The sequence below is a fragment of the Mauremys mutica genome, chromosome 21 (genome assembly GCF_020497125.1).
Source record: "Mauremys mutica isolate MM-2020 ecotype Southern chromosome 21, ASM2049712v1, whole genome shotgun sequence".
Taxonomy (NCBI): Eukaryota; Metazoa; Chordata; order Testudines; family Geoemydidae; genus Mauremys; species Mauremys mutica.
The window spans coordinates 1,964,844-1,981,805 of record NC_059092.1 but is presented as its reverse complement, the minus strand read 5'-3'; the positions used below and the strand labels follow the sequence as shown (position 1 = coordinate 1,981,805).

The following is a 16,962-nucleotide window of genomic DNA, read 5'->3' as shown; positions in this document are numbered from 1 at the left end:
TCTTTGACAGGCTTACTGGCCTAGTGCAGTGCTTCTCAAAGGCGGGCCGCGCTTGCGCAGGGAAAGCCCCTGGCCGGTTTGTTTACCTGCCACGTCCACAGGTTCGGCCGATCACAGCTCCCACTGGCCGCAGTTCGCCGCTCCAGGCCAATGGGGGCCGTGGGAAGTGGCGTGGGCCGAGGAATGTGCTGGCCATCCTTCAGCTCTGGAACAGGGTCCTGCCTCAGCGCAGGGGCAGGACTAGATGAGCTCTCGAGGGCCCTTCCAGCCATGCATCTCCAGGACACACTGACTGGCGCACACACCTGCCAAGGCTGTATGTTTTTGCCTCTTTTACCTGGTTTATTGAGGAGATTAGAGTTGTAATTTCGATGCAGCTTCTAATGGGAGCTTCTTAACCCTTGGGGGGTGAGTGACCACAACATGTAATGACGCTAATGAATTCCATGGGGATTATCCCAAGACACTCAGCATGAAGAGCACTGCACATTTTAGTCCAGTAGCTTCTATTCAAGGGGCATGTCCCATTCAATCCAATGGGCACATTAACCCAACGAAACTCCTGGGAAACCTTCTTGGAATGGTTATTTAGACCACACACAATTTCTGAAAAGAAAAATGACACCCTATTCTTTTCTTCAGCTGAAGACTGACCAACTTTATTGATGTCCCAGTGCACCTTAAATAACTTAGGTGTGCACATAAATATTACATAGATTTGAATGGAATGACTCGAGAGTCCCATACAATACTGAGTAGCATTGATACTGAGGATTATAAATAAGCTTTGGTGTACATATTTTAGGACATACTGTAGATCAACACTGCATTACAAAGAGTCAAAGCCCTGTGTATTCTTTGCCATGCCCGTTGCTTTCTGTGCCACTCTCCCTACGGCAGACTGGAGTTACTTACTGAATTGTGTCAGAATGAATAATACACTGTGTACAGTAACCTGGTAGTATTTACTTGGACATTAAATCCAATTTTATGCTGCTCCTACATATTCAATGTGCCTTTTAAAAACTGATAACAGCTGTACTGCAGAAATTGGCCTTTGGGAAGCTAGCATGGGCCTTTGGCATCCAGAAAGGCACAGCAGTTTGCCTGAAATTATGGAACAAACATATTAGGCTGGATGTTTCTGCTAAACTGATCAATAGTTTAACAATTCAAAAACTGATTTAAATTGGCATCATTACAGTTCAGATTTAACATTCAATTGTGACAAATGGTGGCACAGCTCAGACTTCAGAATGATTGTTTCAGTTTACGTGTGAACGCAAAAAGACAAACACTCTATCTCAACACAAGTCACAGCTGAAAGGCTCACTTCCTTAAAAAAAAGAAAGCTTATCTTCTGGAGTACAATTCTGCAGCACAGAGTGAATTCTGCATCCATTTGCACAGCTACAGGATCAATGAATACACAGGGCTCTGGGAACACTTCACACAACACTAGTGACAGGTTTGTTTTATTTGCCCAAGGAAATATTTCTAAAGTGGATATGTTTATTTCTAGGCGGCTCTGCCGTAAATATTTAGGTCCAAGATGAAGGGTCATTGTTGAGTCAGCGGTTGCATCTGCACCTGCCTTTTGGCTTTCGTTTGAAGATATCTCCCTTTTCCGTCTTCAAAACGCCTCTTCTCATCTTCAGTTTCTACCTGTTGATAGAAAATCAGAGACTTGAGTATTATTTCTGTTCTATTTTGGATGCTGGCTAGCCTGACAGTGAGCTCTTAGCTAACTTCATAACAATTCAATCAACATTCTAGTCCCCCTTCCAGCCTGGAAGATCCCAAGGACTTTGCAAACTGTGGGACAGATTCTGATCTCAGCAGCACCAGGGCAAATCTAGGGTAACTCCACTGAAATCAAATGGAGTTACTCCCATTTACTCCAGCATAACTGAGTAGAAACAGGAATCCGATCATCCACCCCAGGTAGAACAAGCACAGGAAATGGCTTGGAGAATTTATGCAGGAATTCAATACAAAAAAGCTCTTTCATGAACCTTGGGGGTGAGAAATGAGTGCACTGCAAGCCACAGCTAGCAACAGACAGTCTCTGCCTGGCAGACATGCTTATTTCTCTACAGTTCAAAGGTAGAGGCTATTCAGCAAACTGATCCACAGCCAACAAGTGCTAAAAGGAGAGCGCTTTCTTAAAGAGACGCTTCCAACTGAATCACACAAAAGCCGCAGGAGCAATGGAAGGTGCCAGAGTTTCATTAAGTACAGCCCTCAGCCTCCCATGCAGGCAGCAAAGACACTTTCGTAGGAGGGGAATGTTCTGTTTTGAACTAAGATCTGTGCTCCTTCATTGTTTTTTAAAAGTAGATCACCAAATAAAAGCCCTGCAGCTGTGAGGAGGCCAGCAGCCTGTGATTCCTTAAGTTAAAAGGCAGTGAGAGTGCAGGTTTGTCAAATGTTACAGGAAATTCACTTATTTATGTACAAAAGTGTTTGTTAAGTGGGTTAGCCAGGAAGGTAAATCAATTTCTCAGACACGTATGGCAGCTTTTAATTTCTTAGCCAAGCACATACTGCCAAGTCCCTGATGGGATAACATCTTCATGGCCATTCATTTTATAAATTACTGAATGTGTTACACTTTAGGTACAATTTTACATGGTTTTATAACCACTCTGCAGAACGCTTGGCTGTAGGTAACCCTGCTAATATGATTTGGATGAACAAATTCATTTCATAATGAAGAAATGCATCAGCAAAGTTCTAAATGATTTTGGGTTACAATCAGAGGCTGGCAGCAAGAGACTATTAATATCATATTCTCTCTCATTTATATAGCACCAGGGTGAATGTTGCACTTTCCAGACAGAGCCAGGCACAACCCCAGACTTTAGGAACTTGCAGTCCAAGGACTCAAGCCTGCAAACTCTTATGCACATGTGTAACTTAGGAGCATCATCAACCCATAATGCCTCCCCAGAGCATCCACCTGCATGGGCGCCAACTTATATGGGCTCTTGGAGCTAAAGCCCCAGGAATATTCATAATCAGGTCTCTGCTCCACCAATATTTGGAGCTAGATTTTTCCCCCTCCCCGGAGATTCCCTGCCTGAATGTAAAGAGAGCGCACAGCACGTCTCTCTCTCCTTTGCTGCTGCTGCTGTAGCCTAAGGGCTGCAACATTAGCATAAGAGGAATGCATTGCTAACTACTTCTGAAGCACTCAGGAAGGGGAGGGGAGTGGAGGGGGCCTCCCCTCTCCTGCCCCTACCTGGAGGAGACACAAACGGGCCAGGAGACAGACATCATTCACCTTAGCAGCTGCTGGGGCTTCCGTGAGTGTTTGACCCTATGATTCCCCCCCTGCCCCAGCCCCAGTCCCAGCCCCTACTCCTACCCCCAGTGAGGCACAGCAGGCTGCACAGGGGAGGCAGAAAGCCACATGTGAAGGCAATGCCCCCTCCCCCAGCACCCACCAACCCACCCGCCACAGGAGGGATGGGAGAGGGAGGCTTCCTAGACCTGAGCAGCTGGGGCTTGGGTGAATTTTATGACACCCTGCTCCCCCGTCCCATAGCCAGCCACCACCCTGCCTACCCCACTTCTGCCCCATGCTGGGCAAGGGGCAGCCCCATCCACAGTGAAGTTATGGTGAGGGGCAGCAACATGGAAGGCCACCTGTGCCCCCCCCCCAGTACCCATCATAGGGGAGGGGAGTGAACTTTCTGGACCTGAGAGGGGCTCTAGGAGCATGTGCAGAGTGTGTGTGCTGTGGGGGGCAGGAGGGAACCCTCCCCTGGAGCTTGCTGCTGCCAGTGGTGGTGATGGGGAGTCCTCTCTGGCCCTAGCCCTGGGGCAGCCTGTCTGCACCCCAAGTTCCTCATCCTCAGCCCTGCCTCACCCCAAAGCCTGCACCCCCAGCACCGAGCACGCTCCTGCACTGTGAACCCCTCATCCCCAGCCCCACCCCAGAACCCTCACCTGAGGGGGAAAACATGCAACTTAAATTTGGTGGTCAGTTTGGAGTATCATTGTATTTAGCACAATATTTGATTATTTTACACCCTTCAAAGTATGTAACTGGTCGTATACAGGTGTTTTCTCTGAATACTGTCTGTGTGCCTCAGTTTCCCCAATGCATTTCTTAAGGCTCTAGATGGTGGGATAAGGGGGTGTGATTGTTGTAAAGCCCTAGAGGGCCAGTGTGATGCCATCTGCACAGAGAATGGCCGACACCCTGTCTCCAGGCAACTGATGGCCTGGGCCACCCTCCTGCAAGGTGCCAACTGAAGGTTTTGGAGAACAAGGAGATCAGGTGGCCTCCTAATGCTTGGAAAAGAGACAAAGGCCAGAGGAGGGAGTGTCAGTGCCTGTGCAGACTTCCGGGAAGTGCATGGTGTGGAAGGGGATGCTTTGGAACAACTCCATACAAAGCCAGTCAGGACTCTGGGGGAGCCTGCTCTCTGAGCATACTGTCTCCAGGGCAAGAAGCTTACACCTTCCTGGGTCTGACCTCGGAGCATTCAGCCCTTCCACACTGTGCACTTTCCGCAGCGAGTGTGCCCAGGCAGGTCCTGGGGCAACCAGAGGTCCCTGCACCCCAACTCCGCAGTCAGATGTGACTCTCAGCCAGACAGTAAAACAGAAGGTTTATTAGATGACAGGGATACAGTCTAAAACAGAGCTTGTAAGTACAGAAAACAGGACCCCTCAGTCAGGTCCATCTTGGGGGGTGGGGAGCCCAGACCCAAGTTCTGGGCCTCTCCCGATTTCCCCAGCCAGCTCCAAACTGACACTCCCTCATCTGGCCTTTGTGTCTCTTCCGGACAAGGAGGCCACCTGATCTCTTTGTCCCCAACACCGTCAGTTGGCACTTTGCAGGGGAAACTGCGGCACCCACACAGTATTCAGAGAAAACATTAAGAACATTCCCACTTTGTCACAACAGGTGCAACAAAATTTAATACCGTATATTGAAGCAGGCAAGTGCTGCTTCTGACTTTCCATTTTAAATTGACCCTTGTAATCTTGTGGTGCTGACGCATTGTAGCTTCATTTTATATCAGCTTACAGGGTGAGAGCGGGGAGGGGGGGGAACCACCATTTTGGGCCCCACCAAAAATTATACGAACCTGCCGCCTATGTCCACCTCAAGCTCCATCAAGTCCTTTAGGGCCTAACGGCGAGGTCCAACACATTGATGTTTCTGCTATTAGCTCTACCAGAAACAAGTCAAACCTCTTGGAGCCCAAACACACAGGTTTGTGTATAGTGAAAATATCCTGCAGGACCTAGGAGACCAAATCAGAGCAGGGAGTCTTTACTCCCAGATGTTTCAGAGTAAGAGGCTATTGGTAAAAATGACTAGACAGCTTTTGAATATACGGTTATAGCAAACCCTTCCTTCCATAGACCTCTCAAACTGTTCTCTACACACACCCCAAGCTGTCCAAGCCTGCCAGTGTAACAGCAGCTCCGGTGCATTTCAGACGTTGGGCTGAGTTCTCTTTGGAAACGCATGTTAGAACCACACATCTGGAGTTGGTTTTTCCAAGTCACTTTATTAAGATGCCCCCCCCCCTTCAGTGTTGTCTATGGGATGGGCATTTTCTTCAGGCTGCTATGTCTGGCCTGGCCCAGTAAATGGGAGTTGAGAACAGGGCAGAAGCAGGTCACCTGTAAGCTATTGAGTAAAACCTCCTAAAACCTTTGGCTTAAGTTTTCAGCCGAAGGCTGGTCTAGACTGTGTCTCTGCAATTCCTTGTCACTTGGCTAAACTCATGAGCTTCCCCTCAAAGGTACATCTGCACCGCACGCCGCTTTCAGCGGGGTAGCTCCACGCCGCAGTGAGAAGCAGGCTAGCTACACGTCAGGGAAAGGCTCTGGCAGGGGGAAGGCTGAGCCTTTCCCCACTGTGGGAGTCCTTCCCCCCTGCCAGGGCAGTTCCCGATGCCATGTGCTTTTCCTGGGGAGGACAAAGGCTGCAGCAGCGGGGAGACAGCAGGACACTACCCAGGTGAAAAGAACAGGAGTACTTGTGGCACCTTAAAGACTAACAAATTTATTGAAGCATGAGCTTTCGTGAGCTACAGCTCACTTCTTCGGATGCATAGAATGGAACACACAGACAGGAGATATTTATACATACAGAGAACATGAAAAGGTGGAAGTATGCATACCAACAGGCAGAGTCTAATTCTATGCATCCGAAGAAGTGAGCTGTAGCTCACGAAAGCTCATGCTTCAATAAATTTGTTAGTCTTTAAGGTGCCACAAGTACTCCTGTTCTTTTTGCGGATACAGACTAACACGGCTGCTACTCTGATACCCAGGTGAAAACAGCCATGTGGATGGGATGCACGGCTTGGGCAACTGGGGAACCACGTAGGTACAAACCCTTCCGGTGTGTCTGTACTCTACTTGCCTAAGTTGTGCCTCACCGTCTACACGGCTACTTAACCTGGGGCTCGGGGCTTCCCAGTACACACTCTCCATGCCGTCAAAAAAGCGTGCAGTGCGGGTGTCGTCCAGCAACCAGTGAAATCTCAGACCGGAGTCTCACCCGGCTTTCCCAAGCAACGTACTCCACGCCAAGCTTATCCAACCACCAAGTGCAGAGAGAAATTTCACATGCCAAGTGCACCATGGCTGAAAAATCTGTCAGTGCCAGAGACATGCAGGCCAACCCTTCATGGCTTATTGCAACCAGCAAAGGGGATGCTCATGGATCACATTTATTATGCATCATCTTGGACCCGTTTTTCAGCCACAAGAGCAGCAGCGTGGATGGACTGTTGCTTTCCAGGATGCGCCTTGCTGAATCGTTAGCCTGCAAATTTGACACCATCAGCTCAGGACTAAACAAAGACTGTGAATGGCTTGCCAATTACAGAACCAGTTTCTCCTCCCTTGGTTTTCACACCTCAACTGCTAGAACAGGGCCTCATCCACCCTGATTGATCTAACCTCGTTATCTCTAGCTTGCTTCTTGCTTGCTTATATATACCTGCCCCAGGAAATTTCCACCACTTGCATCTGAAGAAGTGGGTATTCACCCACGAAAGCTCATGCTGCAAAACGTCTGTTAGTCTATAAGGTGCCACAGGATTCTTTGCTGCTTCTACAGAACCAGACTAACACGGCTACACCTCTGATATTGTAAACAATGGGAAGCTTTTCCTAGCCATCCAGGTAGTAACAGCCATCCAGGTAGTAACCCCTCCCCCTCCTGAGTGCTTCAGAAGTAGTTAGCAATGCATTCCTCTTATGCTAATGTTGCAGCCCTTAGGCTACAGCAGCAGCAGCAACTAATTGACAGGACAGCGCTGTCCATCTAGCCATCCAGGTAGTAACTAGCCATCCAGGTAGTAACAGTAACTAATTGACAGGACAGCGGCCCCGGGAAAGAGGAAAGAGAAGCTTATTTTCTGCGTGGGCTCTGCTCTCCATTATTGGCTTTCCTGGCTGTAAATGACAAACAAGTAAACAAACATGACTAATTTGGCTGAAGTGCTCTGGGAAGTGAACACTGCTGCACTTGCAGCGAGAACCACTCCTACAGCGGCTTGAGAACAATTAGAGTCACCCACGTCTATTCAGAGGAGGAAACTGGATACATCCCTGATCCCTGAGCACTCGGGCTGGCAGTGTGGGAAAGGCTGCAGGGCAGCCAAACATGGGGGTCGCCATTACAGGGCTAGCTGGAGCTCTGTCCACTCAGAGCTCCGGCCTTGTGCCTTCACCTCTCCTGGGGTGGAATGACGTGATTCTCCCACTTTCAGACCAGGCCGCGGGCTGCATGCGCCTGGGGTACACACCATGGATAGCCAGCAGATCCAACCGGACTCCATACCTGCAGTTCTTCCCGCCTGGAGCTTGTGACCAGCAGGAAGTGCAGGGCCTTGCCATTCCTTAGTGGAAACTCTAGGCAGGTCTAACTTTCCAGACACCCCAAACTCTGCAATCTGGGTTCACCTTGGCTCTCCTCTGTCTCAGGGCGTGTCTACACAACAGTTATGTCAGTCTAACTTACGTCGCTTGGGGTGTGAATACGCCTCGGTTGGGGAGGTGGTTTTGTTATGCTGCTGACAGCATCATTCTGTTCTCTGCACGACAGGCGCTTCTAGTGCAGAGACGCCCTTAGTTTCCCAGGGTGGGACCTGTTGCCTCAAACCCGTTTGCTCACAAGGGGCAGAGTCAAAGCCTTGACTCAAACTACCCCCTAGTATCTGCTGAGAGGGGTCTTATCTCGAGTCAGTGTCTTTCCTTCCTGTTCGGTTCCCAACCCCCCAGGGGTTTAGTCCAGGACAATCATACAGTAAATATCCCATTGACCAGGTGAAGAAGCAGTATTTTTAGCTCATTACACAGCAGCTCCACCTCTCCCCCAGTGGGATCCAAATTAAGTCCTGATTTCAGTCCTTTGCCACCAGCCTCATCCGTCTAGCAACTGATGTACATATCCCTGTGTCTATGCTGCTAAAACAGCCATTGTGCCTCTGATGGCCACTTACCATTACTTCCCTCACCTCGCCCCAACCTGGGAGGATGACAGGGCCTGACAATGCGATCGAGGCAGCACCCTGAGAGAACTGCCTTCTTCCCCTGCTGCCATCGGCAGCCTATCAGGGGACAGGCCGGGGAAACAGAAAGGCCGGCTCCCAGCTGGGAGACGCTGCAGAATCTCACTGGAGAGACCTTGTGTTGCTCTTAAGTCACCGTGCGATGATTGACGGGAGCCAGCAGAGCCCGCAAGGACTGAACACCTTCACAAAGTCAAGTGGCTGTTACCCCAGAACAGCTGGGCTGCCCCAGGGCCAGGAGGCAGTGAGCACAGCCTGCATGGACCTACGCGCATCGGCATGCTGCTCACCAGGAGGCTTCTGCAGAGCCGGCAGAGAGTCTGAGTTAATGCTGAACAAGCGACCTCTCCCCCAAGCTGAAGTTGAGGGGACTAGCCTCCGAGCAACCCTGGAAACATTTCTTCCTACCGCTGGTACCTGAATAATGGAAGGAATTGCCACGGGCAAAAGTCTAACCATGAATCATCAGTTCAAGAGGGAACTGGAGGGGGTGGAGGCGACTGACTTCACTGAACAGGAAAAGAAACTCCATCTTCAAGGGGAAAATAGTGCACTAGTTTCACAGAGCTTAAGGTTAGAAGGCACCACAAGATCATCTAGTCTGACCTCCTGCCTTTCACAGGCCATAACATGTCACCCCAATGTGGAGCCCAGTGACATTTGTTAAACTAACACAATTTAGTCAGCAGGAGAGTAACTGTTGTGTGCCCCAAGCTGAGAACAAGAGAGACTGAGGCCTCAGGAACAGCAAGGGCTCAAATCAGGTGAGATATGCCTCAAGGATCCCAGCCTGTGACCCGGGCCTCTCCCTGCAGAGGAAGGTGAAAACCCCCAAGGGTCTCTGCCAATCTAACCTGGGGGGAAATTCCTTCCTGACCCCAAAGCTGGCAGTCAGCTGGACACTGAACATGTGAGCAAGACACCAGCCAGGCAGCTAGAAATAGGATTCTCTGGACTAGCCCAGACAATTGGCCTCCCCCAGCTGGCATCCTGTCTCTAGCTGTGGACGATCTCTGATGTTTCGGAGAAAGGTGGAAAAAACAGCTACCCAGATTGCAAATGTGTGTTTTGAGAGGGGGGAGAAAGGAATTCCTTCCTGACCCCTGCAGGTGACATGCTGAAGCGCTGAAGCTTGACACACCAAGGCCAGATGGGACCACCACAAACATCCAGCCCACACCCATGTCCACTGTCCCCAGACTGGGAACCTCTCCAGACACAACTTTCGGAAAGAGATCTAATCTTGTCATAAAGACTCCATGAGCTGGTGAGCCCACTGCCTCCCCAGTAACTGCTCCAATGTTTAATCACCCTCACTGCTAGCAAGCTGCATCTTATTTCAAAGTTGAATTGAATCTTGTTGTGCCTTTGTCAGCAAGGTTGAAAAAGCTTCTCACTATCAGATCTCTTTTCCATGCGGCAGCAGCACCTATGCACCGCGATCAAGTACCTCTCAACCTTCTCTTCAGTACGCTGAATACATTTAACTCCTTAAGCCTTCCAGCCCCGGATCATTTTTGTGGTCCTCCACTGAACTCTCTCCAGTATCTCCACATCCTTCCCGAAGTGTGGTCCCCAGAACCGGACACAATATCCAAGCAGCAATCTTACCAATGCTGTGTGTGGAGGCAAGACCACTTCCCTACCTCTATTGGATGTTCCCCTTTTTAATACACCCACGGAGCCCGTTAGCCCTTTTCGCCACAACACTGTACTGAAAGCTCACGGTGAGAGGATTATCTGCAATGACACCCAAGTGCTTTTCTGAATCACTGCTTTCTGAGGCAGCCTTCCATCCTGTATCTAATCGGCATTCTTTGTTCCTCGATGCACGTACCTTGCATTTGCCTGTATTAAAGTACATATTATTGGATTGTGCCATTTAACCAGGTGATTCGATTCATTAACAGTAAACTGTCCTCCTCCTAGACACAACCCTGCTTATTGATACTCCTCAATTATCAGCTACATTTTGGGATCGTCCGTGAGACAATTTTTAATCCATCTAATGTGTTTATTGCATATAATTCAAATTTTTTAATCAAAGTATCATGTGGGACTAGGCCAAATGCCTTGGAGAAACTCAAGCATGCTATATCAGCAGTTACTTCAACAGCCAGGTCATGTTTTATTTAAGACTATAAGGTGGGAACAGAAAAGCACTCAGATGCACAAAGGAACAACGAAGACTCAGGAGAATACTGTGTATGGTCCCACCTGCGTGACTCTGGGATTTTAACATCAAAGACACTGTTACCTCTCATAGGCGATTTATAAGCCTTCAAGGTCCTGTGATTCTCAATTAAAGTTCAACTAGTAATAGTAATGGTGGGCATCTGTTACCAACCCCCAAATTCCCTCAACTAGCACATGGCAAAAATTAAAGGCAATGCAGCACATGGTGCCTGGGAGAATCAATTAAAAATGTATAATCCTGAACTACATGGGAACAATACAGATTAATTATTAAATTACTGCCCGGAAGAGATACATCTGTGTATCTGCCAGTTAGGTCCAGGAGCTGCATCTGACATGGCTACTCTGCAGCTGAAACGTATGGGGCTGAGATCAATGTGGAATGTCAGAGTCCCCAACCAATGACCCTAGAGTGACTCAGAACACTGCTATCTGCTACAGCACAAGGGGACTTGTCATTCTTTTGCTGTTAAAAGTATCTTCACCCACATATTTTGCTGCTGTAACATCACCTGCCCACACAGCCCCTAATGACCTAGTATGGAAACTAAATCATGCTTGATGGAACACCTGGAGGTGCTAACTTTTTGTCTCATTTCATTCAAAAGTTAACACCAACTCCAACCACCGTTTTGTTTCTCTCTCTTTGGGCACGTTTCATCTTGCATAGCAGGGCAAGTCCCGTATCAGATCTAAGGTGAACTGTAGAGGTTTTAAGAGAGACTCAGTGGAGATTTGGTGCAAGCACCAGAATCACCTCATCAGCTAAAATGGAAATTCTGGCCTTGGGTTGCCAGTAGCTCTAGTTAAACTGTAAGCACTTCAGGGCAAGGACAGGAGGATTGCCACAGAGCAAGAGACATGCTTCCTACACCGACTGCTGGCTAGCAGCAAACATCTGACCTGGAGTGAAACTCTGGTTCCCTTGCCCGGTAACATGCCATGCTACCGCTATGCCACAGTCTCAGCCCTGTCCACTCCAGCACTAGATGGATCACATTCTCTGCAGTACACAAGGTTTTTCAGGTCTTTCCACTGGACAGAATAATACGGATGTAAAAGCCAGCTGTTTTATACAAGCAATTACAAAGTAAGTGAGAACATTCCTTTCCAGAGCAGATGCTCATTACTGGGGAGCCAAAAAACCTGGCTCCCCTCTGGATTCAGCATCCTCCCGTGACAGGAGTTTCCGCAGCGCTTCCGAAGTGTCTGGCACACGGGGCCAGCTATACTGCACTCCAGCAGGCTGCTGTTCCAGAGCTGGCGTACGCACCTCGACAGGCATCATGGAAGGCCAAGTCTGGGCTGGCTCTCAATTAGTAACGTGCTCTGGCTAGAGTGTCCCTGATGCCCCGGTGGTATCGAGGGGGGCAGAAGGACACGCAGCCAGAGTAAGGCTGAGTCCACACTCCTCCAACTTGAGGAGGAAAAGGCCTGACATGGTGGTAGCTTGGCCTACAGCTATATCCAGTGGGAGCTAAGGGCCTGAAAATTCCTAGTGCAGGCGAGACCAAGGTCTTCAAAGGCAGCAGGCCGATTCGTTACCTTGGACCCAATAGAGGAAAGACAGCGGCCCTGCCCTGGCCAGAGCCGCATGTTTCACCTTGTTGCCCTCCAGCGAGATGGGGGCCAGAATCTGCCCTGGGGGGAGCAGGAAGCTTGGCCTGCAGCACATCCTATTAGCACCTGGGGATATTTTACGTTATTCAAGTGACACTCAGAAGCCACCACTTTGCTGCTTTTCTCTTGCTGCACTGACAAAATAATGGGAGATGAAGTGCCACCTCGCAGCCACCCACGCTCCAGCTGGCTCCGGGAGGCCACTCCCCTCCTCTCTATAAAACACTTTCTTTTTAGAAGAGACATGCATTTGTAGAATGCCAAGTACAGCTGCAGAGAAAGCAAGCGAAGGAGTCTCTGGACAAGTCTGAGTGCATCTGGCTAACCATCCCATGCCGCAGAGAGCACAGCTCATCCCCAGGGCTCTTCATCACAGACCATCTGAGCTGGCTACCAGGAAATATACCAGGGAAAAGGATGGGAGCGAGGTGGATCTCAAAGCAATACATGGAAATCTACAATTTCACAGACTTTAAGGCCAGAAGGGACCATTACGACAAGCTAGTCTGACCTCCTGCATAACACAGGCCAGAGTTTCACCCAGTGATTGCTGTATCAAGCCCAACTATTGATGGACAAGTCACAGCATCCTTTAAAGAGCAGACCATCTTGACTTAGACTCCAGATGGCTGAATTTACTACCTCCCTAGGTAATTACATCTGTTCCAATGGCGGATTTACCCTCACTTAAAAATCTGTCTCTAATTTCCAGTTTGTCAAAGTGAGGGATGGGTAAAGAACAGAGCTGCCCAGAACTGCCCCCAGTCACAGGACCTAGTGCCAGGAATGGGATCAGAACCAGGGTCCAGGCCCGGACCCTGACCTATCCACTTAACTACGCTGCCAGCCCAGACTTCCAGACAAGCAGGGCTGGAGGTTCTAGTGTTGGTTGGTGCTGCCTCCTACAAAGGTCCCTTGAATGCACCGTTAAATGCTCCCAGCTCTGCCCCAGGCTGGAAGGCAGCCTGCTTAGTGTGAGCAGCTAAGTTTGGTCCAGAATTCTCATCTCCCGGATGGTGTGCAGCCTGGCCCCACTGCGTGTGGGTGTAGGACTAATCTACAGTGGAAAATATTGTTCTCATTTTCCAATAGGAAACTCGCAAACAAAGCGCTTTGGCATTTGCCTTTCCTGTGCGCGATCCGAGAACACACTCTGATCACTTGGCATATGAAATCAGTAATGAAGATCACAATTAGAGTCAATAGCCTGTCTGTTTTAGAATTAATGGCTGTCTGGGCTTCCAGGGGTGGGCAGAACAATTTCCTGTAAGCCTGACAGTTACAGACCTCTTTAATTAGTGAAGTCATGCAGAGAAACCTCACTTGAGTTTATAATGGGAAACATAAGGCGTTTCTGGATGATAATGAGTGCAATTAAAACTTGTGTCCAGATTATTTCAAATATTTAATTGAGCAGGGCACGCGAGGTACTGGCCAAGCTCTGCAATGACTTGCACCCTGTGCAAACCCGCTATGCCAGGCAAGAGGCAGGGCAGAATTTAGCCCTATGGCTGCAAATATGTATTATCACGAGGCATGTGAGACGCATCGTGATATCAGCGTTCGGGGGACATAAGCATGTTAGTGATGATTAGCTGGTGGAAGCCACCGTTCCTAGCCAGGATCTATGTGAAAAACTCTGGGCAGAAACTGCCCAAGAGCTTTTGTTTAGCATGCGGTAAAATGCCCACTCGTGCACCTCTGAGGTACAGCAGAGCAGCACTGGACAGTAGATGCCACATCGCTGCCTGTTAAGGCACCAGAATTGACATGGCTTTGCACCAGCTGACATGGCTGCACCGCCTAATGAGGCAACATCTCATGGAAGATGCTGGAACTCACTGCTAACGACATTACTGCACAAATATCCCAGTGTGCATCATCCCCATCCCGTTCCCATCACTTTCTAAAGGCTGAATTAAATTGTTCGTATTGGAGACTTCCAAAGCAGAGAAAGAGGCTGATCTCACCATCAACCCAATTCTTAAAATAAAGATGCTCCTATGAGTGGTAACTAATCTCATGCCTTCTCAGCAACTCTTTTTAAGAAAAGCAGACCCATGTGAGCAGCCAATGGAGAGAATACGCGGCTGAAATATAAACTCCCACAATAATGAAGTTGCAATTTATATTTCACAAAACAGGCTCCTAATCTGAACATTAAAACCCAACAGACCTTCTGCTCCTCTTCTGGGGTTTTGCTAAATGAGCCCTGCTCTGAGCTCTGCTACTGCTGGATGAATATGCCGGTAGTTCTATGCAATGCTCATTTACAGCACTCACTGCTCTTAATCACACCCAAAGAGCCTGCAGGAAGAGCGTAAATCTTCTCCAGAAGACTTTTATTTTTCAAGTAACATGCTTTGCATGTTTCCTTAAAAGGTCTTTTTGCTCCAAGGTGGTCCTGCTATCAACAATCCCAGTGGCTAAGCACAGTCCAGCTAAACATCTCCTCTGGGGATTTGGAGGAGGGATATGCTGCACATTGAACAACCCAAACAATCCCAGGTGGTTAGTCTTGAGTCTGTGTGGTTCATATTTCTTTCCATGGGTAGAAAGAGACCAAATATGGGCACAGAGTGAACCCCCCCCACAAAGCATTGCTTAAATCCCACATGAGCCCTTGAAACAGGGTTTAAGGAGAGCATGGGTCATGTGCAGGCCCTCTGCAGAGGGGGTAATTCCAGCTCCTCACCAAGGATAGGGAATGTCTGCTTAGGGGTCTGTGCCAGGATGGGGAGTCAGGGATCCCCAAAATTCTAATCCTGGCTCTCTGTGACAGACACTGAGGCACTCTGCCATCCAGGGAGTGGGGCTAGTAATACAGACCGGCTGCACAGTGTTGGTCTTCTGATCAAATCAGATAATGGTTGTAAAGTGCTATATAAGTGCTTGATAATGACCGTTTGCTATACACCTGAGATGACTGGGCGGAGCGAAATGGGGAAGGGAGGAGGATATATTTCCTAAAATGCTCTTTTAGAAAGCTCAATGTTCCTAAATCAGCTACATTTTAAAAAGCCTGTTTCAGCAGTTTGAGGGAAGCCCTCTACTGTATCATGGCACAGGTGAACAGGATGCAAAGAAACTAACTTGACAAACAAATTCATCCAAGTGAAGATAGTTGGTGCCTAAAATCTCCCCAGTTGGTATAAAAGTATTTTCCCTGTGGGAAAACACTGAAAATGTCTGTGTGAGAAGGACAGCCACATCCGACACCACGGTGATGGACCCATGAAAACACAAACACAACTTGAAATGGTCCCTTTACAACGTAACAGGACAGGCTCTTTAGAGCTGGCTGTGCCTCGACAATCTAACAGAAGCTTTATGCGCCCTAGCTGGTGGATTTTATATGGATGCAATTCCTACACAAGTCACATTCTTGATGTGTTTTGAACAACGTCTGTTCACGTCATTGGCAGAAAAGGGCTACAGCCAATGATTCTACAAAGGTACTAGCTGCCTGGAAGAACAAGCAGCCAAAACTCCAGCTCAGGGCAGAAACCCCCTTTTACTCAGCTCTGGTGTGCGTCTGTATCACAGGGCACCATGAGATCATTCCCGGATTCTCCTCTCACCTTGGGGCAACTCCCTGACTTCACTGGAGTTACTCACTCCTGACATGCGTCTGACGAAGTGGGTATTCACCCACGAAAGCTCATGCTCCAAAACGTCTGTTAGTCTGTAAGGTGCCACAGGACTCTGTCGCTTTTTACAGATCCAGACTAACACGGTTACCCCTCTGATACTTCACTCCTGACGTACACCACTATGGGCATGTTCTAATCAAGCCGCTTACAGCTCACCGTAATGCTGGATTTGGACAGTTTCACACAGCCCCTGAACATGATTTTAATATACAAGCACAGTGACAGAAATCTTTTATTTTTACATCTCAATTGGAGAAACCCCCTCTCAGTTCTGCCTAGAAAGAACTGGCTGATACAGTACCTCACAGAACCGCATCCTTTCATGTCCAGCAGGAACGCCACCTTTGTGCAACTGCTAATCAGCATAATTTTAGGAGACCCATTGTGGCTGACAATGTCAATATAGATGAAGGTCACCATTGCATATGATTGCGCATTAAAGGCTTTGCTATGTAAAGAGGTAAAGACTATCTGTACAAGTTGATGGTTTTGAGGGGTGATCCTGCTTCATATGCCCCTGTCTACTCAACATTCTGCAATCCTGAGCTCAGGCAGGCAGGATGAGTACGGTGCTGTCTCCCCCAATATCTACCACAACAGCCAGCTATGCTTTTCCTGCTGGGTGGGGGAAGGGCAGACTATTAGAACTCTGAAATCTAATTAATTGGCCATTAAGAGTAGTTAAATCTGAGGTTAGAGATGGAAAATAAGATCTCAACAGGACTAGGAAGTTCACATATTTTGTAAAACAGCACTTCTTTTAAAAGTATTAAATATGCAAAAAGAACTTAAAGTAGGAGATCAGTTAGACAACATCAAAAACAGCATGGGAATCATTTTCTGTGGGTGTTGATCCAGGCATTAGGATAATGCTCAAGGTAGCACAGAGCAAATCATGAGCTTTGTGATGTCAAAATTCTACTAAGTTCCTCTAATAT

The 16,962-nt window shown here is 48.4% G+C and overlaps 1 protein-coding gene across 3 annotated transcripts in view; it reads right to left on the bottom strand.

The window, feature by feature from the left end:
* Positions 1-1,442: 1,442 nt before the first annotated feature.
* ACOT7 (acyl-CoA thioesterase 7) overlaps positions 1,443-16,962 on the bottom strand; it is a 106,441-nt gene continuing 90,921 nt past the window's right edge. For all 3 annotated transcript variants that reach the window (XM_044996539.1, XM_044996540.1, XM_044996541.1), the window contains one exon: positions 1,443-1,665. In XM_044996539.1, coding sequence (XP_044852474.1) covers positions 1,561-1,665 — 105 coding nt within the window. In that variant the 3' untranslated portion in view covers positions 1,443-1,560. The remainder of the gene's footprint in view (positions 1,666-16,962) is intronic.